The sequence below is a fragment of the Tyto alba genome, unplaced genomic scaffold, assembly GCF_018691265.1.
Source record: "Tyto alba isolate M040663 unplaced genomic scaffold, T.alba_DEE_v4.0 Super-Scaffold_8, whole genome shotgun sequence".
Classification (NCBI taxonomy): domain Eukaryota; kingdom Metazoa; phylum Chordata; class Aves; order Strigiformes; family Tytonidae; genus Tyto; species Tyto alba.
In genome coordinates, this window is record NW_024881329.1 from 8,949,584 (window position 1) to 8,974,130 (window position 24,547).

The 24,547-nt window shown below is 36.3% G+C and overlaps 1 protein-coding gene across 6 annotated transcripts in view; it reads right to left on the reverse strand.

Annotated features, from left to right (window-relative positions):
- The window catches only part of SBF2 (SET binding factor 2), a 267,969-nt gene that overhangs the window by 120,318 nt on the left and 123,104 nt on the right, over positions 1-24,547 (reverse strand). For all 6 annotated transcript variants that reach the window (XM_042784693.1, XM_042784694.1, XM_042784697.1 and 3 more), the window contains exons 4-6: positions 24,389-24,502; positions 22,630-22,740; positions 20,187-20,292 (exon numbers count right to left, since the gene is read on the reverse strand). In XM_042784693.1, the coding sequence (XP_042640627.1) occupies positions 20,187-20,292; positions 22,630-22,740; positions 24,389-24,502 (331 nt within the window). The remainder of the gene's footprint in view (positions 1-20,186; positions 20,293-22,629; positions 22,741-24,388; positions 24,503-24,547) is intronic.

Below are 24,547 nucleotides of genomic sequence, written 5' to 3' on the forward strand. Positions count from 1 at the left end.
ATATCTTAAGACACCTAGCATTATAAGTTTTTAAACATCTGACACATTTTTCCTATAATCAAATACAAAAATTCTCAATCCTCTATATACCTATAATGTTCTGGAAGGTACTACTGAGGACAGTAATATATTAAAAACTCACAAATATTCACAACATCTGGTACAACTAGATTATCTAGAAAAAACCCCTCTTGTGATCAAAATTATCTATAACTAAAACTTGTTGACAGAGATGATCTTCCATTCTGCACATCTTAAAACTGCAACCTAGGCAAAAAGGTACACAGTTCTAAAATATTTTCTGGATGTTACTAACTTTAAACTGGTTTACAAAGAAATAAAAGTTACCTTTACTGAAAGTATTCAACTGAAATCAAGCTGTGTAAAAAAAAAAGCCCTTTTTTCTACCTATTTATTATCTTGGCTGTGGATTATGATGATTCAAGAGTCTAGAAAGAATATCTTAATTCTAATACCTTTAAAAGTCCTAAAACTTATCCAGTACCAGTATTTGTCACTTGACATCTCTTCTGAATATAGGCTTCCTCATTAGATCTCAAAATACATAGTTCTCAATAGTAAGTAATATCTGAGCACTTGAAAATTCAAAAATTTTACTAACAAAATACATGAATGAAGTGGAAATCAAGATTTTGCCTATGTATAGGGAGGATACCTGCAAGTACTTCATAGTATTTGAACACTGGCCTAAAAAGAAGATGTGCATAAAACACACTGACCTTCTAGTGTTGATACCCGTCTATGAAGCCAAAACAAAATATTACTGTTACAATGATCTTTTTGTTTTACAAAACAAATTGAGAACACAATGGCTATAAAGCACAGGATCACTCATCTACCAGGAGCTACTGAAGTGATACATTATTGTATAGTTGATACAGGTAATCTTCATGCTCGTATATAGTATTAACCTGTATGTCTGTTTGCTTTTTATCTTTACCACCATAAGAAATGGATTATTGTGTCTTCAATTTACAGAAAATTTTGGCTGTCTAGCCAGTGTAATTATTTTTTCTTGCCGATTTTTCTTGATAGTGTCTTTCAGGAACCCAAGTTATTGTACACTATGTTAGATGACAGGTCAAAACTCAGAGCTGAAGCTCCACTGAAGTTCAACTTTTCCACCTAATAGAGTACGTTTTCGGTAATGAGAAAAATAAAGTCTTCATTACTGTAAGTATCATGGGGGAAAAAAAGTATAACAGGTTTGTCATCTCAACTCAACTACAGTAAGCTTGGGGTTCACAAGTTCTATCTTCCTCCCAAGATTTTATCCCAAGACAAAAGGACTATGCTCAGAAGACAATACTTAAAGGAATATCAACAAGCGGAAAAAGAAAAGAAATAAACCACGGGTGGTTTGTTTTTAATTTAAACTATTAAGCAGTGATGATACAAGTTTGTGAGTCTTTCATAGTTTCACTAGGGAAATTAGTATGGTTTTGCTGCATATTAGTGGCCACAGATAACACTTCAGTTTGTTCTCCACAAAGGCACTTCTCATTGTAGCTTAATCAGCACCAATATAATTTGACATTTAAGATTACTATTTTTAACAACTATTGCCCATGTATAAACTTGATGCCACACAGAAGAATATTTACTGCAAACATATTTTTATTACATTCCTCTAGTTGATCTCTCAGGTGTTGACTACATTTTAACAGGACATTAAAGATGAATTTGAAATGCTTGCGGTGATATAAATGCACCAGATGTAATTCCAGCTTTGCCAAGTTAGAAAAGCACCATTATTTTATTTGCAGAACTTATGGAAGTGACCAAAATTGAGACCATCTAAACATATCTCTCTCATTACTCAACAGGTCTTATAAGGGATAGCAGGGAAAAAAAGTAAGGACATTGGGAAATACGCAACCTTCCCTGTTTGTTTGAACAAGGACAAATGAAAGCCATCATCAAAGCAAGGAGACAGGCTGGTAGGGGCATGGAAAGCTCATTGGCCAAGTGCTCATATATCAAAAGGGATAAGAAGCACTGTCTCTCCAGACTGGCAATCCCTGTCACATTCCAAGTCAGCAGATACTTGGAAAAAGCAGCTAAAAGCACCTGTGAACTGTGTACATTAATGCTGTGTGATGCATCACTGGCTAAAACCCCTGTGCAGGGCGACACCTCGGCAGGACAGCCACGCAGCAAGCGCAGGATCAGACCTCCCGCACACCCTGCCTGCGCCTCTGGGCCACGTCCAAGCACCAACAAGAAACCTATGTGGGAAACGTCAGATAGTTACCTAATGTAATTGACCACACTTTATGTATGTTCTTAACTTCAACCTGAACCTGGAATTTCCAATTAATTGAATCTCCACCTAAAAGTTATTTCTAAATTCTCTCAAACATTTTCTGTGCTCTGGATGCATAACAAAGTCACCTCACAAAACTGGCCACATTTCAATGGAAAAAGAAAAAAAGAGGCTAGGAATCTTATGTGCTTGCATTTCAAAACAAAATTATTTTCATTTCTGCAAGGTACCTACAATACAAATTAATACACCACAATAAGAGTATTTGACTTGACCTGTGTAATCAGAGTTCATATAAAAATGCATAAATAACTTACAAGAAATAACACAATTAAAAAAAAAAAAAACAAACCAACAGACAAACCCACAAGAAATAACCGAAGTAATTTCTTTAGGTATCATTCACAAAAGCCAGTTTAAAGTGAGAACTTGGGCTCTTAACCTTGTCTTTCCTGAATGAAAGCTTCACAGTCTCTAAGAAGTATTAAATTTATACCTAATGAGAAGTTCTGAAGTTTTGGGGGGGCGGGTTTTGCTTTCTGGCCTTTTTTGCATAATAGAAGTGTTCTTCGATTGGCTAATCACCAATATTGACCAACTTCTTGAAAATTTGCTAGTCAGTTTGGAAACGCCCTTGGACAGTGAAACCCAGGCTAAGCACTTCCACTAACTGAAACATTTGTACAGTCCAGACAGCGTCTTTGGTACCAGTTGTTTTCCTTCTCTCTCTCTTCTTCTTTTTTTTTTTTTTTTTTTTTTAATGCTCTGTATACAAATACAGAAGAATATAAAATAAATAAAGTCAGGTGTACAATATAGACAGCTAATGTGAAATTCTCTTATTTTCAAGATGATAACCACTAACTCAGTACAGAATTATTGCTCTAAACGTACTTTGAAATACATGTTTTCAGGAATTTCAGTTATATAATGATTGTGAATGAAATTTTCATCTGATAGAATCCAACAAATTATAAATAGTAAAATTTTTGATTACTTTCCTTTTTTAAAACATGGGTTCAATTATTTGACCAAGCCACTGAGGTGTTGTTTCAAGCTTTGGATGTTGTTTACTGAAAACAAACAGTTCTGAATAACAGCCTGAGCCCAGTTTCCTCATGCTACAAGACACAATCATGTCTGTCTGTAACCTTGAACCTTACACTGGTCTTCAGACTCCACACTACATCCGATGCTCATTTGTCAGAGCATAAATAGACAACACGAAAAACAACAAACAAGTTGAGTTTTACAGATTACTCTTTTGCAGTCTACAGACAGACAGACATCCTGTAAAATATTATACATATGCTGGAAAATTTTGAATGGAGGCTTCCTGACCTTCACTGTTTTCAAGTATTTAAAGAATCTGTAATTTGTACTAAATTATCTGACATCCTACATCAACAAATGTATCATTCTGCCTGCTTCCTGTTGTTCTAGAATTTAAGTATTTATTTAAGCATGATTAAAAAAAACACAATCACAAAGTGTACTTGACTAATTATTAACTGTCCTCTATACTGCATGAAATCAAAATATTATCACTAACTTCTTCAAACTTTAGTAAAGAGTTATGAACATGGATTTGGAAACTCAACTAGTTGAATACATTATTATGCCAATACGCCATTCTTGAATTACTGGACACAAGAAAAAGCTTAAAAGACAAAATAATCCATAATTTAGCCAGACTAATCCAGGAAATGGGTCAACAAAGACTGAAAAGCCTTTCTGAAAGGCCACTGGAGAGTGTATAGTACAAGTTCTGTGCCAGGCAGTGTCAAGCTCTAAAGATAACTGGGAAAAAAGTAGAGAAAAACAAAACTCTTTTCATTTTTATTTTTAGATGTAGCTGCAAAGCACTGCTAATGAACAAAATTCCAGCTTAACTAATCAGTAAGAGGCAACAATTGTACTTAACACTCATATAGGTAAGTCTTGACAAAATGCATTCGTCAATCTAAAAATTACACGGCATCTCAAATCAACTACACACAGTTAAAACAAACCCCAGAATTTGTTATGCCACTCAGCTCAGTATCAATTCACATTTAGAAGAGTATGCAGATCTGTTAGTAGAGTATGACTGCACTGCACGCTACATGATTAAGTCATAGCCAAACTTGCTCACAAATGGGGAACAATCTAACTGTGCCAGCAGAGTTTTGTGAGGGTTAATTTATGCTGCTTTCTGGCTGGGTAACAGAGAACATGAGTCAGATGAGTACCCCAAGAGAATAACTTACTTGGTCTTTGTCAGACTAAGGAGAAAGAGAAGCAGTCTCTAAAGGACAGAGCCTTCAGATAAGAAATCAAACATTTCATGACTGAAGTGTTCATACTGATTTCTGACCACATAGAAGCAAACATGGGTGTGACATGTAGTACTGAAATCAAAACACACTTTTAGAGGTAAACTTTTGATTTTGGAACTGAAGGCATTTCAGTATCTGAATCATGAATGTGGCATGTTCTTTGTAAGAAGCAAGGCAGAATGAAGGCTTCTCTACAAACCAGCCTTTGGGGAAAGTAAGGAAAGGAGGACCATACAGAAAGATTCTGGTATAAATGCCATAAAAGCCAACTGATCATTAAGCAGCATATGAAAGAGACTGTGAAAATGGGTGTATACATACAAAGAAGATCTCTTCAGCTGACAAATAAATATTCCTTCTCCTATTGTTCCCCCAAAGTTTAGCAGTATCAACTGTGTTCTCTCAACACTGAGTCAAGCAGATGGTTGTCATCCAAACCCAAACATACACAGGCACAGGGAAATAGGGATTAAGCACAGTATATGATCTACTTAGGAAGACACACATAGATGTCTGTCATTCGCATGTTGATATCACTTCATTATTATCCATTTAATTAAATCCCCCTGCAGACCTACTTAAAGAAGCAGCAAAAGCCCTTTGGGTTTCCTAAGCCTTCAAACACAACTCTGCCAATATACTGAGTGAACATGATCATACATTTTTTTCTTCCCAGATACAATGATACAGCTAAAGACAATTAATAATAAAATATTTAGATAAGGTCTTCATCCCCGAGAGAAGTGCAATACCATTTCATATGCACAGTTTTAAAGCTATACATATGCAAAACGAGACTGATAAGCTCAAGATGTATATGTGTGTGTTGAGTGAGTATTCCCAATAAAGCAGAATAGACAATGGAAGCTACACCAGACAAATAATGGTTTCATATATAGAAAGTATTCACATGGCAGGGAGTACTCATGTGCCAAATTTACATGAAAGCCATAACTTTGAATTATATAAACATAACCTGCATTACCAATTGAAGGTTTGCAACTGATTGTATGTCTGGCTCACACAGAGAGGCTTGATATGTGCTACTAAAAACAGGTCCAGCTACTTTATATTAAATGTTCTTTTTGTGCTTTTTCTTTTAACTGAACACACATCAAAACCAAATTTCAGTAAAGAATAAGTGTCAAGACAATGTCAGTCAAAGTAGGTTTGCATATAAAATTAAATTCACAGCTATTAAGGGGAAGATAATGTAACTCAGATCTGATATTTTTTTTCTCCTGCAGGGAGGATGGTAAGCGGTATTTGTCAATACTGAACTGTTAACTATCAAATTATAACATACTGTCTCTATACACACGCAGGCATTAACATTTGAGTAACAGTCTATTTTGCTGAAATATGATTTCTTTTCACATCTCATCTTAGTTATTTACTTATCTAGTAAGATACCTAAAATAGGAAGCTACGTGGTTTGGATGCTTATCCCGTAAGTATCTAGTATTCCAGCTCTGAGAAAGTCATAAGTAGAGATAAAATCTAGTCCTGTACAAAACTAATATCAGGATACAGGATTTCCGTACAACCCTCACAGGCTCATAGTAACCAGAACTCAGTGAAAGAGTTTTGTAAAAGACTTGAGTGGACTGGGATAATGGATACATACTAATGAATTAAAATGCTGCCCTAATGAATTTTCCTAAGCAGAGGTGGGATAGTGCTACTGAAATGTTCACACATTTATATAAATTCTTGTAGGTGAGATTCCTTCATTAGAACTGGCCTTTTAAGAAACACCAATTTATTTTTTGTAACAAATATTTTGTGAAATCTCCTCTCCCACATACACCAAAAGATACATTGGAGAAATAAGTAAATGCTATAAAAATTATTGATAGCAATTAAATTAACCAAAATAATCTTTTTTTATTCTGATAGAAAATCCAAAATCATAATTTGATGTGAAGGAGAAATTATTTGCAACTGCTGATTTAAGTAACCAAAAATAGATACTGCAATTTACCAGATCTTCGAATTGATTCATATATGGTAAACTGTCTGAAAGTAAAGGAGGATTTGTGTTCAGACACCAACAGACATTATATACTTCAGAAAGAGCATTAAAAATTTTTCAAACAACCCAATTTGGTTTTGAAATTTCATGTTAGAAAACAGGAAAACTCTTACAAGAAAGAAATAATAACTTTTCTGACCACAGATTCAAAGCCGTGGCAGGATGAATAGAAAGCAAAGAAGCAAAGTTATACCTGTGACTTTTTAGAGACTATTGGAAATTATTCTGCATATAGTTATATATAATTAGCAAAGTATGTAATCTAATAGTGAAATGATGTATCAAAATGAAATTATACTTATCCCCTCCTTGTGAATCTCGACAATTCAAGAACTATCTGGGAATAAAGTCTGAACAACTTTTACACATTAATGACATCCTTTTTATAAGACTTAGCCATGTTAGCTATGCAGTGTCAGAAACCTGGTATGGTGATCCACTTACAGATATCAGCATATCATAGAACCCGATCCTGACATCTTAATCTTTGTTTACTCAAAGGTACAACATGCAAAATCAGAATTTCTGAAAATACAAAGGTATCTGCTAAAGGTATGAAATCAGTACATTTCACTTTCACCAACACAAGAAGCATATGAAAAGAATGACTTTTTACCTCGACGATGGGCATTTTTGTCATCTTCGCAGCTATATATAAAACAGCAAGTCTCAAGAGATCTGAATCAATCTACAACGACTAATTTCAGATAAACACATGGCTTATTTATTTACATAAAATTTTAAAAGCAAGTATTTCACTCATAGCTAAGAATAATGACAACTGATAGGCAAACTAGAGAATTAAACCCACAAAATTAAGGGTAGCTGCAATATGAAAAAAACAGTATAACATATAGGAAAGATTGCCATATGTAATGGATTGTAAAATAATTCTTAGCAGATATACTGCAAATTAAATCCTGTTGGAACAAATGGATACTTATAATTTGACTGTATTCAATTAAAACAGAAATACGTCCTTTAACAAAACAATGCAGAGTGAGAGTAATACCATTATGATCCTTAGAAGTAAAATATATAAAAATGAGAAGAGTATTGTCATTCTTGAACTGTACACAGGAAAATTGGTCAAGGATACACAAGAAACTGCAAACATACCTGTTTCCTGTCTGACGACTACAAAGTCTTTCTCAAGGGACATAACAACTGAAGCATTACATGAATGGAATCAAATAAATGCAAAGACAACAAGAACCAACTGGTTAGGATATTCTGTTAGAGCTATCTTCAGCCACTGTTGGTTGATATTCATGGAGCATAAAACCACAAATATTCAATTAAGAAAACTGCAAAACACCAGAACCATGAAAAATTTAAAAAGTCGCTTTACTTCCTTTAAAGACCATATTTGGATTCTTTGCAAAATGTTTAGAAATCTTTAAAAAGTCTTTCTTTGCAAAATCATCTGGGATTTTCCTGATCTCCTGAGACAGTGATACCTCAGCCCATGATGCAACTAATTAGCAATACTTTAAACATGATTTTACAAGAACAAATATATGGAATGAAATTTCTATGGAACTGTTTTTCCCTTCCTCTCAGCACAAACAGTAACACTGAATTTGTGAAATTTTACATTTTGCAAGGATTTATGATTCAGCTGCTATCAAGTTTGCTTTGGAATAATGGAAAAAAGTTATTTCTGCTTTCATACAAGCAAAAGTAGAAAGGAAAGTAATCTGTTCTGAGTAGGATCTGTTTCAATATTTTCTATAAGCAGAGGTAAACTACTTTTGCCTTTTTGAAATTTATTTGTCTATTTATTAGACTTCTGCTTTTTGGAGTTTACATTTTGCTCATCTCTGGAAAAAAAGAATTGGTTTTCACTCTTCTGAGAGGTGTTTTCTGAAGTCCTACTATAAGTAGAAAATTACTCTCTTCTCAATGATCTCAAAAAAAATTTTTCACTTAAAAGTTTCCAAAAATTTCACCTTATTGTTATAGAGCAAACAGTAATATATAATTTTATTATTTTTCATCTTAATTGACAAGCTTCCTTTTAAAAAACAGCTCATTAACCATAGCACTATATCAAATACACAGTTTCTTAACTTTAACTGTAATATTCACTTACGCCAGACAAATTTTCTTTCTGAGATTTATGAATGAAAATGAGCTAGTGCATATTTTGTCTCATTAAAAGAGGCGTTAGTAATACAAGTTCAGACTGGATAAAAAGAGACCATCTTATTTCATGTGCTTCGTTGTTCTGCAAAACAGTGAACACTACAAGAAATCTTGGTTACTGTCTCCCAACACATTTCAGAATCCTGTCTGCGGACAGCTGGCATCACAGCACCGGCATGACACTGGTAGGTGACCGAGCTCTCAGCATACCCACACATGCCAGACAAATGTCACGGAACTCAGCTGCATGCACTGAAGGGTCATTACCCAAATGCAAGCTGCTCTAGTGGCTGTCACTGAAAGGGATGGTCTTATCCCACCCTCATGCGGCTGCTGCTTTCTTTACATCTGCATTAAAGCTCCCAAGAGTCCAAGGTGGGCAAGTTCAAGCTGGAAGAGGGATGGATCTGTTCTCATGGCAGCACTTGGATATGAGACTGATTTAACCACAGCATCAAACCACAACCTGAGACTGCTGACAGAAAACAGATGCAACTTTCCCTCCTTCCACCCACCAAATATTTTCTGTTAACTTGTTGAGATAAAATAGCTCAGCATGGGTGAGCCAAGCACCACTTTAGCACAGGAGTCAGGGAAGGATTGTGCAACTGGAAGTGGACAGTCACAACTGGGATCGGCTGCCTGGCAGTTTATGCTGCTGGGGAGATGAAGCCTCAGTGACTGTCCACAAAGTGCAGTTACTTGAGAGTGCAGAAGAGTCCCTGTACAAAATTCACTATCACAATATCCCTTTATTTCTAAGAGCATCTAAAAGAATACATTCTTTTTTTTCTGCTGCTGCAGCAGTAAAGGCCCATTAGCAGTAAATGCCACATCAAACCCCCTGGTAATCTATTTGTTCTTTGGCAGACTACACACATCTACTTGGAAAGCTTGAACAGCAAATTGTATTTTGCTGGGTTGGAGCTAATCGCAGCTCACTGGCTGCTGGGATTTAAACTGAAACTACAACATAAACCAGCAGCATCCACTCATGCAATGTGTGGTGCCAGGTTCCATAGGCTGAAGAACACACAATTTATTAAGATCAAAGTCTGATTAGAAGTTAGTTGAAAATATACTTCAATAAAATTGTCTTAATTTAATTTAATCGTAGATGCTGATAAATTCCAACAAATGGTATATATGTTCCCATCACACAATACATGACATCTCATTTAAAGAAAAAAAATTGAGCAAGTTGGGTAAGAAGTTTGTAAACAACCTGACAGAGGTAAAAAATGTTCTGGTTGATATCACTGAAGTCTCATAACACACATGAGATGTGGAAAGGCCACCATATCGATGCTCAGTGCATCTCTCAAGTTATAGGTATTACTGTACTGAAAAGGCTGCATTTGGTCACTTCATATGTTGTGCTGATTAAATCTCTCATTGCTTAGCTGCCCTTATGTTATTTCTTAACATAATGAAGTATTAAAATATAAACAATTCTTGCTCTATGTTGAAGACACTAGGATTTTCTTAGTCAACAAGTTGAAGCCAGCTCACGTGCTGACTGTGCAGTGACCCTTTTGTAATGTTTCCCAGCCAGTCAAATACCCATATATATTTATCAGGAATGTCTTTTCTCATTTATACAGTAATTCAGTACAGTCATCTGTTGGCATTAAGTATGCTACATGAGAGATTGAACATTATCTCTCCCCTAAACCAAAATTTAAATAATGAGAAACTATTACATTATAGAACACATTCCTCAAAGTGTCAAGAAGTGTAGACAAAAGCAAAAATTCTATGTTATTTAATATATCCTGGATTTAGAAATATGGGACTGAAGAGTCTATAAACAGTGAAAGAGTCCAGTCTTTTGCCATCATGACTGTATTAGACAATTCCAAATTGATACTGCTTATCATTACTACTCAAAACAGAAGGTGTTTCAGAATTTTTCTCCTCCTGTGGCTAGACATCGTCTTTTAACTTCCAGCCTTAATTGATTCATGACCTTTTTATGTAAGTTTGTTCTTGATGCTCACCATTTTCTCTAGTTTAAAGCAGGTGTACCCACAAACTCTTCTCTCTGAACAATACTGATGTAAAAAGCAGCAAATTGTACTACATATGGTCTATAATATGGAGCAAAATAAATGGATAAAATGCAGCAGAAAAACCTAACATTGCTCAGAAAGCAGCCTTTAAAAAACAATATGAGCAATAATATAACCAACAATTTAAATATTCCATTCAGATTTTATGTTACTTTGTGATTTACTTTTTCTAAAGGAGGCTACACTTTTTAAGCAGTAGAACTACTTTTACTTTCGTTCAGGAAAAAGAATGTAAAGCATGGCATGTCCTACAAGTACTGTCAGTTTAAAATTAGCTATCACAGAAGTTAGCTCATTTGAGGATCACCATAACTCAGTTTTTCCCTTTTTGACTGGATAGGTCTTTTCTCATAAACATGTGTCCTGGGTTGAATGAGTGGTGGAGTTTTTTGGTGGCAGGGGAGGGGGCTATAGGGGCGGCCCCCTGTGAGAAGCTTCTCGAAGCTCCCCCAGCTCCACGTCAGCTCCAGTTCTGTTTGGGAAATCGAGCCAATGGGCTGCGCCTCTGCGATAACGTATTTAAGAAGGGACGTGGTGACGGGCAGTCGGACTTGTGAGGAGGAGTTGCTGCAGCTGCATGAACACCAAGGTCAGTGGAGGAACGGAGGAAGAAAGGAGGGGGGAGGTGTGCCAGAGCAGAGACCCCCCTGTATCCTGTGGGGAGACGGCAGGGCGGCCCCACCCACCACCCATGAAGATCTATGGTGGAGCAGACATTGATTTATGGCCTGTGGCTTCTGCTTGCCTGATCAAGGTGCTGTGACTGAAGAAGGCCGGGGTCTCATGGGAAAAGGCATCCCCGCTGCTGTAATTCAGCGCTGGGAGGATTGCAGCATGTGGGGGTGTCCCACGCCGGAGCAACTCGGGAAGGGCTGCAGCCGTGGGAGGGAATCTAGTCGGAGGAAGTTAGTGACCCATGACGGAGCAGTGTGGGGAACGCTGCGGCCCTTGGGAGGGACTCATGTCAGAGAAAGTTTGTGGAGGACTGTCTCCTGTGAGAGGGGGACCATGATGGAGCAGGGGGTAACAAGTTCCGGAAACTCGTCTCACCAAAGATGAAGGAAGTGGCAGCGCTGACTGCACCCCCCATTCCCTGCCCCTGCGCCACTGCAGGGAGGAGGCAGAGAGATCGGGAGCAGAGCTGAGCCCGGGAAGAATGGAGGGGTGGGGGGAAGGTGTTCTCAAGATGTGGCAATGCTTCTCACTGTCCTACTCTGTTACGTGTTGTTAGTGTCTGTAAAAAATGCATGTTCTTTTTTTTCCTTCCCCTAATGAGTCTGCCTTTTGCTCATGATCATAAAGGGGAATTTTTTCTCCATCCCAGTCCTATTTCGAACCCCAAACCTGGCTCTCTGTCCCTTCTCATTGCTGGAGGAGAAGGGAGAGAGAGTGGCTGCGTGGTGGTTGGCTGCCAACCAGGCCCAAACCAGGACAACATGTTAAAATTAATTACATTTTAATGTTATTATATAATCTTATAAAATTCATACAAAGTTATAAGAAAACAATATCACTATTTACAAAGAGTCATTGGTTGGTTTTCTTAAAGTATACAATGTCAAATATTACCTAAAAAACTTTTAATCACAAAAATAGTAAGTTCTGGCTCTAGTTCCTATTGTTTTCGTGACATGGTTCCATACAAGATCCATCTGCCTTAGGAACTATTTGAGATATATCAGATGAGAGTGCAAATATATAAAATAGTAACTGTCACTATAAAAAGTAAAGTCAAAGAGACTTTGATAGGTAGCCATGGATACCCCTGTTCAGCAAAACACTAGGCTGAAAAATAAAATTTGCTGCATACTCAGGGGTCTTTTGAGAGAGCTGAATAAGAATAGGCTGAGCTATATGTACAAGTGGACTCTTAAAGACGAAGCCACGTGCCAAAATATTACACTTACAGACATTAAACTAATTGCTTCTCACTTATTTTTGCTCCAGCCTGAAGAAATAATCAAACTCCCAAACGTTAATATGCATCAGTTGTTCCACAATCCATGTCTACATGACCAACCTCATCTATCTCTAAAGTGGGTCTACTTCGAGTATAGAATTAGTTTTTTTGACTTTCAGAGGTCCATTTCAACCTAAACCATTGGAGTAGAACTTAGAAGCTCTATACAATAGAACGTGCAGTTCTACACAAGCTCCTCCACCATGATAAAGCCAAAGAATTGAGCCGCTTAACACCTCTGTGAAGAAGCAATTGCCAGATCATTCAAGACAATCAGCTTTACTTTCCTTAAGTGAAAACTACTGCAGATAACCCCACACAGACCATGACTGCCAAGTGTTACTGCTGCCAAGTTCACACACCATAAATGCTGTCTAGTGGTGTTGAGGTCTGCCTCAGCACAGTGATTTTTTGTGCTTAGAACTGAAAAGTTACAGATTATTTTCACCAGATCGTTTCTCCGCATTCTCCATAGGTCAACAGTTGCTAAATTGTGGGATGTTTATCTTTGTGATACATAAACAATTGTGCTCCAGTAGCTCACCAGCATAATTACTGAGGCAGTGTGTTGGGAAACAATAAAATGTTCGTACCGTTGTTAACAGATAAAGCCAACTTTATTGCATAATGCTGATTGTCTGACCAGCGTGCATATTTTAAGATAAAGAAATATTTCTTCCTCAGGATCAAACTGTAACAGGCAGGTAGTAGTGCACAACTACATCTCTTGTAGGACTTGCAAAGTTTGATTTTTAGTATCAAAGGGATCAAGACCTATTGTGAAGAACTAAGATCAAAATATCAACTTTCTCAAGACTTTTAGAAGGTAAGCAGCAAAAATTGAAGACCCACTAGTGGCCAGGGACCAGCAATGGCACATTGCTCCATAACAGAAGACAAGGCAGGTGCCAAATACAGAGACAAGGTGGGATGGGGCAGTGCCCTCACCAACAAGTCGTAGAGTCCCACAGTACCCAGAAAAAGATGAGTTCAGCTAAAGTCAAAAGAGCCAGACAAGCCTGTAGTGCTGAGGAAGGTCTGAGGTCAAGTCAGGAAGTCAAGTCAGCATGTCAGGGTCAGGATCAGGTCCAGTGATGGCAGCCAGGTCAGTCACAGTGATCACCACTAGTCCATGGTCATGAAGATGACCTGAGATCAAGCCAGGATGTCCAGTCCCATGGCTGAGGATCTGGGACAGAGAGGTATGTCGCAGGCACAAGCATTGCTACAACATGGCTCAGGCAAGGACCAAGGGCATGGCCTGAGGTTAAGTACAGCATCCAAGCAAAGAGGTCAACAGGCCCATCCTCACATCCTTCATGCAGCTCTTTCCTCAACAGTCTGAGCTAAGGTTGCACAGCTGTGCTATATCAATGCTGACCTTGAGCACAGGCAGCTCAACGCTGCAAGGAGGAGGTCGGGGGGCTGATGATGCACTCGGGGCCCTGACATCAGCTTTCAAAGGAAATACTTGTAAGAACCAAGGACAGAGCCTGCTGAACTATCAGCCTAAGAAGAAATTTCAAGTCTTCTGAGAGCAAAATGTACACTGAATGTTATTGGCACAACTGCAGAACCATTTAAAAATATGTGGGTTTTAATGACTTAACCAAAATTGTAAAGTACAAGTCTGTCAGTTTAAAATACCTCTGCACATACAAATATCTACTTCCAAACAGAAACAGAGTGGCATACCTTTGTTAAAATATAATTAAAATAATGCTGTTGTAATTAAGTAAGATCTTCCCCCCAAACAAATTTTTGAACACAGAAAACAAGTTTAGTATATTAATTATGAAAAAAAAAAAATTGTTCTTCATTAATTTCTAACTGATGAAAAAATGAGAAAATACAGTATTTCTTTTACTTCTGTACACTTTGATAGTCTACCCCCCAAAATTATAAACAGGTATGATAGCTATATATGATTCTATCATTTTGTTATGAATGGACTTATCACTGTATACCATTAATGGCTTTTGGCTTCATGACTGTTTGAACCAATAGAAATCATCACTGTCAGTGTCCTACCATGGAAACATGTAGAAAATCATGCTTGCTTAATGTTAATTAAATAATTAATTTTAAGCAGATCTCTGCAGTATTAGAAAAGTATCTCCTCTGGTGCAAAAGAAAGGTACCAACATGCAAGTAAGGAAAAAGGACAAGATAATGCTGTGAACTTCCCAGTCTCAAGTCACAGTATTGAATTTTGTAATTGAATAGCTATATTAAAAAAATACATGTTACCAGTACTATTAATACTGGAGTGAAGCATTTTAAACTGTTTGTACTGAAGTACTTTCCTGCTTATTAACTCTGTCATTATCACACACACCTGCCCTAGTATTTATATTTTGTGCAACTGTAACAATCTTTAGAAGTTTAATCAAACAACCACTTCTGACCTCTGGAATTACTGGTATTTAATGACACTGCAGTCTTCAAATATATTATTTTTTGAAGGACTTGTTTTGGAGGCTGCATATACTGCCTAATGGTATACACACAATTTGTAGATTAAAAATATTTTTAAATTGGTAAAAAGGCTGAAGGATAATGATGTTTAACATTTTCATATAAGTTATGTCATAGGTTGGACAAGCAAAAGACAAGCTTGACAAGCAACCTGGCTCAACCTCACATCATCATCTATCTTCATTCTGGTCCATCTATTTAATCTCTATTCTACACAGCCCTGAATTCAAAAGGACCCTTACCTTGTGTCTTCATCCAGAAGATTCAAAGTAGAATTAACTTCATTTTTGCCACTTAAAAAATTATTTTGTAACACTGAAAGTTAGTCTGAGTTCTACTGAAAATATCTGAGTGGTGAATTAAGGATATGAGGAGGAAAACCAGCACAGTCAAATGAAATGGAACAGAGGAAATAAGGGGAGAGGAAAACAGCCCAGATAAGACAGTAAACAAGAATGAAAGGAAGGAAAACTCTTTTGTCTTCGATTAAGTGTTTGGAAAGTTGGGGGAAACATTAATTCTTCAGGAAAATAAATTTTCATCATTGTTCTGCTCAGCTTAGCAGTGTGATTCATGCTATCAGTCCTTGAAACATACAAGAATTAAAAGTCCTGGTTAAGCCTTAGGTTCTTGTTTTGCTGCTCAGATCCCTACTATAATTTTGTGTCTTCAGGTTCTCTGGAAATAACTGACCATCGGTGAGATGGAGGTGTGTGTCTCAGAAAGGACTGAATATGGCAGTGCTGAATAAACATACTGCCAGAAGAATGCAGAAAGTAATTAGGGTTGGAGTCTGAACAAATGGAAAGAGCTTAAGGCAGAAACACACCAATGTATTGTTAATAGAGAGAGAGAGGTGAGAAATATAACCAAAATCTCCTTTAAACCTGAAGAAGGCTACTGAGTTTCAAAGCTTTTATAGGTACCTACCATCTTACAAACAGACAAAGAGAAATAGAAGAGGATTGAAAGTCTTCCAGCTACCACAGATCATTTTAAAAGTAACATCATGATTACTCTTTTTCCAGCTAATCCTTGTTGATGAAATCATTTTTAGGTGTAATGATCCAGCTACAGGCCTGGCTTTTGTCACATTATTCCCATATATTTTTTTTTATTAAACAAAAAAAGAATGTATGATTTAAAATGTCAAACACTGCTGTTCCTTATTATTAAGCTTAAAACCTCTGGGAATGTTTTACCCAACTGTAGTTTAACGCCTAAGTAAAAATAATGTCTTTTTCCAGATATGTTGCGAACTTGGTAATACAGGGAGGGTCATCCACTGACACGGTATTATCCTGCCAAGCAGAAAAAGCATGATGAGTCTACTATTGCACAATATTTCTCAAAATATGTGTCGAAATTACTTTTGTATCTATTCATAGTGGTAAATTTTGTCTTGCTGCCCATCTTCCTCAAAGAAAGAGCTATTTTTAAAAAGGTGATTTATAAAGTTCACAAATATTTTTCTAGCTACTCTTCATTTTTCTATTAATAATTTAAATAGAATTAAGTGACTTGTACCAGAAGAGAAATAACTGAGTATGTCGTTACTTGAAAAAACAGCCTAGTCAATATTTGCGTCCTAAACATGAGCATTTGATGGGGTAACAGCTGTCATTAAAGTAACTATCAAACACCACACTGGACAAGAGAAGCAGAATGTTTTTGCCCAGGTTGGTAGAGACAAACACATATTCAGCTCCTGTTCAGAAACAGAGCAAGTGTTAATATCATTACAAAAAAGCACAAAAATCTTTTGACAAGGTCAACTATGATCTCCAGAGGAAAGGATTAGGCCTTATCTTAGAAAAATAAACTTTTCCAAAGAGATAAGCGAATAGGTTCTACCACATCCTTACGAACATACTGCCTTTAACTCTTCATAACACTACATGAGACGTGGGAACAAATGAGACTTGACTTAAAACAGCATGTTTGTTTTCCAGGTCCTCTTATGATAGTCAACCACCATTGCAAACAGACACGTGTAGCTGTATTAACAACTCATTTTTAGTAAATCCAATCAGAAATTTAGCATTAACAAATCTTGGCCTTAAGACGACAATGACAGTCCACCAACAACTTGTCAAAGAAACTCTATGTTATTCTGTAAAGTGATGTACACTATGCAAACGTAAACATTTTTTGTGTCATTGGAGATACAAGGTGATTCTACCATTACACCATATATTCCCAGATACTTAGATACAAAATCTCTGAACAGGACATCAGCTTGAAATCAAGGCATGTTTGCAAGAAAGAAAAAAAAAAAAAAACAAAACAAACAAACAAACAAACAAAAACCACACGAAAAAACAGTGGTCAGAAATAGAGGATGGGAAAAGTAAGTCTCTTTTGCAAAGGTTTCAAGTAGCTGCTTAAGATAAGAAAAGAAAAAAAAAAAATCTACCTGCCAACTTCTTTGCCTATTCTTGAACTAATTTCAGGGCCATTCTGAAGCAACTACTCCTGTCCTCATCATGAAAAGGAGAGAGACAGGAAGAGGACCTACACAAGACCAGTAGATAAGCTCTTTCTAATAGTTTTGACAGTCTCGTAAAAGAGAAAATTTTGCCACGACAGAAGAGGTATTGAGACAATTTTTTTTTTCTACAAACTTCTACGATCTCTTCAGGGAAATGAGATGCAAGCCTATAGCTTCTCTTTGAGAAGATTTACCAAGTTTTATAACCACATATTTTCTTCAGTCTCTCTATTCTTCAAGCCAGATGAAGTGTCACTAACTAGTGAGCAATGAGCAAGTTTTCCTTTTCTCTCCCCCTCCTTCTGCTGATTTTCATATCCTTCTGTGCATCATAACTGGAAAGGGTAACTCATAAGCATGAGCTTATTGACTCTTACTTGTATTTCTTACAAGCCACCAAGAAGCAAGAAAGACTGGACATCCAAATATTTACTGGAAGTCAGGGGAAGAAAAGAAGGCAGAAGAGCAGCAAAACCATAGAAACCAGACAAGAAGCTAATGGAAAATGGGAAAAGAAAGATGAGATGGTAGAGAAAGAGTAAATCAGGGGTATAGATACTGGAAAGAGTCTAGGAGTTATTAAGGAATTATACAATTTCAAAATATAAAGGTAAAGGATCACTGATTATAGTGATATATAGATTATATATATTATGCACAACAATGTAGGAGTCCTGGTTGTACTCCAAACAGTTCAAGTACCCTGCTATAGTATGTTTAGGAAGTTACACAACATCCATCTGTATATATTCACTCATTAATAAAATGTGGTTAATATTCACTTAAATCCTCTGTGTGTCAAAGCAATTTTAAATTTTCATATGCAAGTTTTATAATTCCGTTTTCTACACAGTGAGAGGAACTGAAAAAAGATCGCTCTGGAAACATGCTCTTAGTAAAGATTCCAAGAGAAGATGGTCCTCAGTTTCCTCTTCCATATTTACATTCCCACTCTGTCTTTACAGTTTCCCTCTATAAATCTGATGTATACAATGACTTCTCAGATTATCTGCTCTCATTGTCTTCCTCAGACTGATCCTGTGATAAAACACTACAATCCCAATTCATCATACAAAAGCTAAATGTCACGAGACATGGTAGCTAACCTACCTAAGCACTAGCTAAAAGGCTTGCTTTCATTTACATTTTCAGAACTGTGAATTTATAGTAACCATCACTACAATTACCCAAAATAAAATACCTCAACTTAGGTATCACATACTGTACTTGCTGAATAAACATACCATACTCTATATATCATACTGTACTTATGGTACCTCACACCATACTTTATAGCTTCAGAAAAGGGGAAAAGTTGTTGGGTCTATCCATGTTTAAAACATTTCCTGCAACCTGATCAGAGTAATCTTAATGAACCTTGACATAATAAGCCAAGTAAAACCTCATGGACTGTGGTGAGGATAAGCAGCATGTATATCACGTCAGTTGCATTTTTTTAACTGCTAATAACAAAATAATAATATTCTTTTGGAATAGTATTCTTTTTGAAAGGATAAAATTAAATTTTATCAGTAGTAGATGGCATTGAGCTCACCAGATCTGATACTGCTTCCTGTGACATGAGGTCTCACTCCTCTTCGCTATTTTTTTTCCAGTTTGCATTCATTCTTCTTGTGTATTTATGAGAAGAATGGATGACAACACATATTCCGAGGCCATTTGATTACTTAAGACTAAACACGAGGTTCACAGGTTCAGAAAAGATTATTAATTGCACCCTTATACACGGCAGCTACAAGTTTGCGCTTCAAAGTCACTTCACAGACCAACAGAAAGAAGACTGTAACAGCGTATTAAAATTTAATGAGACAAGTGAGGTTAGTATTGAGGTACCCAGGCAGCAGTGACACAGTGTTGTAACTGTAATGAAGAAGTAAGCATTTGCTGAGGATTGTGTTAGATTATGTTCTTGAAAGACAGGGAATAATAGGTAACAACAGAATAATACGAATTCGACATAGTTATGAGTATCAGTACATGGTATCCTTTCTACTAAGCTTTTCAGTTACACTAGTTTTATTAACAACTTCCATGGTTTTGTTTGGAGTTTGTTTGGAGTTTGTACAGTATCCAAGGGGTGATGAATCTTTACATGAATGTTTTTGTAATTAAACAGAGGCCAGGCTCACTTCAGCTCACAGTACACTTACAGACACTTGATAATATTGGAGATAATTTACCACAGGCAGGATGTACAAAAAGTTTATACGAATGTCTGATTAAAGGATAAAAGCAGTATTAGTCATTCTTTCATTCAAAATAAATTAGTATTTACCGTGTAGCTTTTTTGGCACATGATTTGAAATGAATGAGAACAGAAAATACCTCATTCTGTAATTTAAACAAAGTATTTTTTCAAAATAGACCTAGACATACCCAGTTGCTGAAAGAGAAGAGCCACACTGGTGCCTGTAACAGGAAGGCTATCATGCAGAGGAGTCTGTATCAGTTGTCGGTCTCCAGCTCCCAAAGAAAACAATTTCTGCAGAAAGAATTTTTTTTTTTTAATTGAGTATAAATTTAAGTTCTATAAAATAAATAAGCTGTTGACATACAGATAAGTGATTTATCCTGCAAAAATTATTTATTTTGTATACAGAAGATTAAAGTCAGTAAGAATAACTGAATTGACCAGTAGAGATCTGAAATACAATTTGAGGACAATGATCAACTCCTTGAACATATAGCATGATACTGCCTTCCTTGCATTTCATTGATTTAGTTAAGTAGTTACAGATTTGAAGGCATTCAATATTACGTTTTTAGTAATACATCAAAAAACCTTACAGAAAAAAAAAAAAAAAAAAAAAGAAGAAAACCCCACAACAAAACCACAGTTTAAAACCCATTCAAATCAGAAAAATATGTATTATTTTCTAACCAAAATTCTTGCATATCTACTCTCTGCATGCATGTTTTAAGTACGAAGATACTTGTGATATAAGGGTATTGAAGAGGACACTTCTGCTACTCCTATGTTCCTGCTCTGCCCATGAAAGTTGAATTAAAACTTCAGTTACCCTTCCAGCACAAGAACATACCTCCCTTGAGGGAGGCAGGAAATGGGAGTGAAAGCAGTGCACTTGCGTATCACATCCCAAAAAGCATTGTAACTGCAAAATAATCTTGCATTCCTCTGAGTAAATCCACATGACATTCAAGCAGCAAGAGATTTCAAGCATCTACCTCTAACCAAACCATAAACTACCATGAGGTGGGGGGGCGTTTCTGTACAAGCCTAAGTGTGGTACAACTCTGCTTTGTATGGCAGCAAAGATGCTGACTGTATGAAGGTAACAAGCTCTAGTTGCTGCACAGCACATGCTTGAAACCAAAATGCTCCAGAGTAAAACCAAATAATGCCCTGAGCTGTAGCAGGGATGCTCTTCCCCAGCTCTTTAGCAGCAGAGTGGGATGCAGGTCAGTAATTTTGCAGTCGATTATTTCAGTGGTGGACACATGAATAACCTGGGAGGCTCAGAGACTTCTGGAGATAAATATCAGAAGAGTGTTCCCATTCTAAGGTATGTAATTCAGATTTAGCCCTGGAAGAATGAAGCTTAAGAAAGATAAAAACTTCATTTCTGATTAAAATGACAGTTTGACAGTAGTAAATTTAAGTTTGAACTGAAAGAACATTTTATTTGAAGAGAAAAAGCAGAAGGGAGTACAGCCAGGGGAGCATGACTTTTCTTCCTTCTAGCAGAGGAAACAGCCATGGGGGAAAGCCGTATTTATGGATGGGGGGGGAGGGAGGGCAGGAGGGAGGGGAGGGAAAGAGGATAGATGAAAAGATACAATATAATTACGCCCTTTCAAATACAAAAGGCTTGGGATACAAAAACAGAGAGATGTGGTTGCCTGAAGAGCAGAAAGGTAGATCCTGACTAAGCTGAGAGGACATTTTGCCACTTAGAGCTCCAAGAGAAATTCCAAAGCAGATAGAGCTATGGGAAAAACAGAAACTAATTAGGGATTTGTAGGATTTCAAGAAGGTTGATAATTCATAGGTTGGGTGGGAGCTGTGAGAAAATGTTTATGAAACTGACTTTAAAATATTGCCATCTGTGTACTTAGTTTCCAGGTATGCTTCATGGTAAGAACTACAGTTTCCCAGTAGTGTCACAGCATAAAGTGAAGGCCAAGCAAATGAGATCCAACTGGCTTGTCAGAAACCCACAAATTTATAGGAATAATTTATTGAAAGTAAATCAACAAACAAGCCTGCTCACAGAAAGCACAGGTAAAAAGCAGAAAGAAGTGTATTTGTTAGAAAAGTGTTTTCTGATTTTTGAATGCATGGGCTACCTGGAATATTTAATTACCTCTGAGAAATCCACGTTCAAGTTACTTTTTTTGTTGTTGTTGTTTTTAATTTTATGAAAATAGAAATTTTAAAATATTACCAAAGAAAAGACCAGTGGAATCCTGAACTGCATCAAAGAAAAGACACAGGTAAATGAACTGAAGGACATGTTAAAAAATAGCAAATAAAAAAAAAATTTAAAAAAAAATGTAGCAAGCAGAAATATTCCTGAGCATACATTATTACTAAAAACTATGCTTATACAAACTGCTTGATTTGTTACTGTGCCTTGTAAAAAGCCAACTCAGTGACAAAATTAACCCTTTGACCTTATCCTGGAATGGAATTTTTGCTGTCTTCAGAAGACAGGCCACAGGGAAAGCACTCACAGGCCACAGGGAAAGCACTCAGCTGAACTATGATCTTTTTTTCTTCAAAAATATTTCAAGAATTTATTTTTTGTTTTCTTCATAAATTAAATTAACTAGAAAAATACCCTTTTTTTCCATTTACCTGAGACCCTCCAGAAGCAGGGACGAGGCATGAACACAGATTTGCAATGAGAGTCTCCAGTGACACATTCAGGCTGTCCACATACACAGTATAGATCAGGCCAAGGCAAGCCTAGAAAGGTAGACAAAACATATTAGACTGCTATACAGGGAAGGGAGATGTCAAATTACTTAAAAGATCTATGCATATAACTTTTTAAAATAAGTGTGTCTTAATAGTTATTAATGAATTACTTTCCAACTGAAGACAGAGTGATCTGCTACAGAAGCAATCATTCATTAGAAAAAATTAGCTTGGCTATTTAGAAAGGATGTATGTGCTGGCAGGTGTAGATGTATTACTTTCTAAGAAGAAACTCAATGTTTAATATCTATGCTTTGTTCATTACACAAAAAGTTCTTTACTACAAGTTACATTTAAAAATTATAAAATAAACATAGCTCCATCTGTGCTTTAAATTCTATGGACCTAACCCTGACTGGTTTCCAGAGCAGAACACTGATGAATCAATGAGCTTTTGAGGGTCATTCTAAGACTAGTATCAAGAATCAACAATTCCATATGTTATTTAACATGCATTCTTTATTATTTTAATATGAATATATTTTTAAATGAACAGTATAATAAAAATTCAGCATCTCCTTTTTTTTGATGGATACAGTTTTGATTCAGAAATTTCAAGTATAGATTTATCATGTTTCTAATAATTTAATGTAAGACAATTCAATGTTATGTTCTAAAAAGCCTTTGTGAAAAGCGAAATAAATAACTTTGTTCCACAGCATCCTTTTGATGCCTTTTAACTGCTGTAATTTTGACACATCAGCAAACATTTTAGGAATTCTCTTCTTCAAAATAATTCCAAAAGTAACTTTTCATATAACACATAGTGAAGCTGTGAAATTCCTTGCCATGGTTTGTTGTAAAATCTGAGCATTAAGAAACTGGACAAATTATATGAAAAAATGCATACAACTGACACCTCTGGTTCAGGATCTCACTCAACTATAATTCACACTGAATTAGGAAAGTATTTTCTGGAATTATTTCTACAACCTGACCTATTCTTATACACTCCGCATTGTATTTGCTATGGGCCACTATCACAGACAAAATACTGGGCTACACAGACTTTTAATCTCATTTGGTACAATCATTCTTAATGTCTAATGACAATTTAACTGTTGAATGATTTCCTCCTTTGATCTGTAAACTGAACTATATTTGTTTCTGTTAATATGTATTAGCTTAATAAAAATTTAAGCTTTTCATTTATCTCAGATGAGCCATATTTCATCAGCTGAAAGTAATCCAAGACCCTAAATCTCTGTCATGCATCTTAATTTGATCTGGAAGAGGCTCTGACATTTTGCCTTATATATGGAAGAAAACTAGGATTTCGCTATTAATGTACCATTATATATTTAATCAAGTATGTCTTGTTTTTACCTGAGCAAGTCTGGTTTTGTCCTAATAATTCCCTTCATTATCCAGTAATTTGAGCCCAGAGAAATCTCTATTTCATCTTCTATGTAGATTTAAAACTGCTTGGAGGGTAAAAAAAGCACTGCTCTAACCTATAGGGGCTATTTACTGTCATAGACATTGAATTTTATCTAGTTCGATCTAAGCCTACTTTTGCTTTTAAATTCCCAAATCAATCCCTAGATGTTTTAAATCAAAAGTACTGTCACTGCTACTTATTAAAAACAGCTTTGTCTGCTGACATATATTATATATGGCAATTCAAGTTCTTTACCCTGAAAATTTCTGGATAATCTAGTCTGGACACCAACACCAGGCTTTTAGGAGCAAATACTTCTGCAGGAGGAATTAAACCAGACTCCTCTTCACCTTCAATTTCTTTTGTTCCCTTGAAAACAGAAACACTTCCATTAATAAAAAGAAATAAACCTCA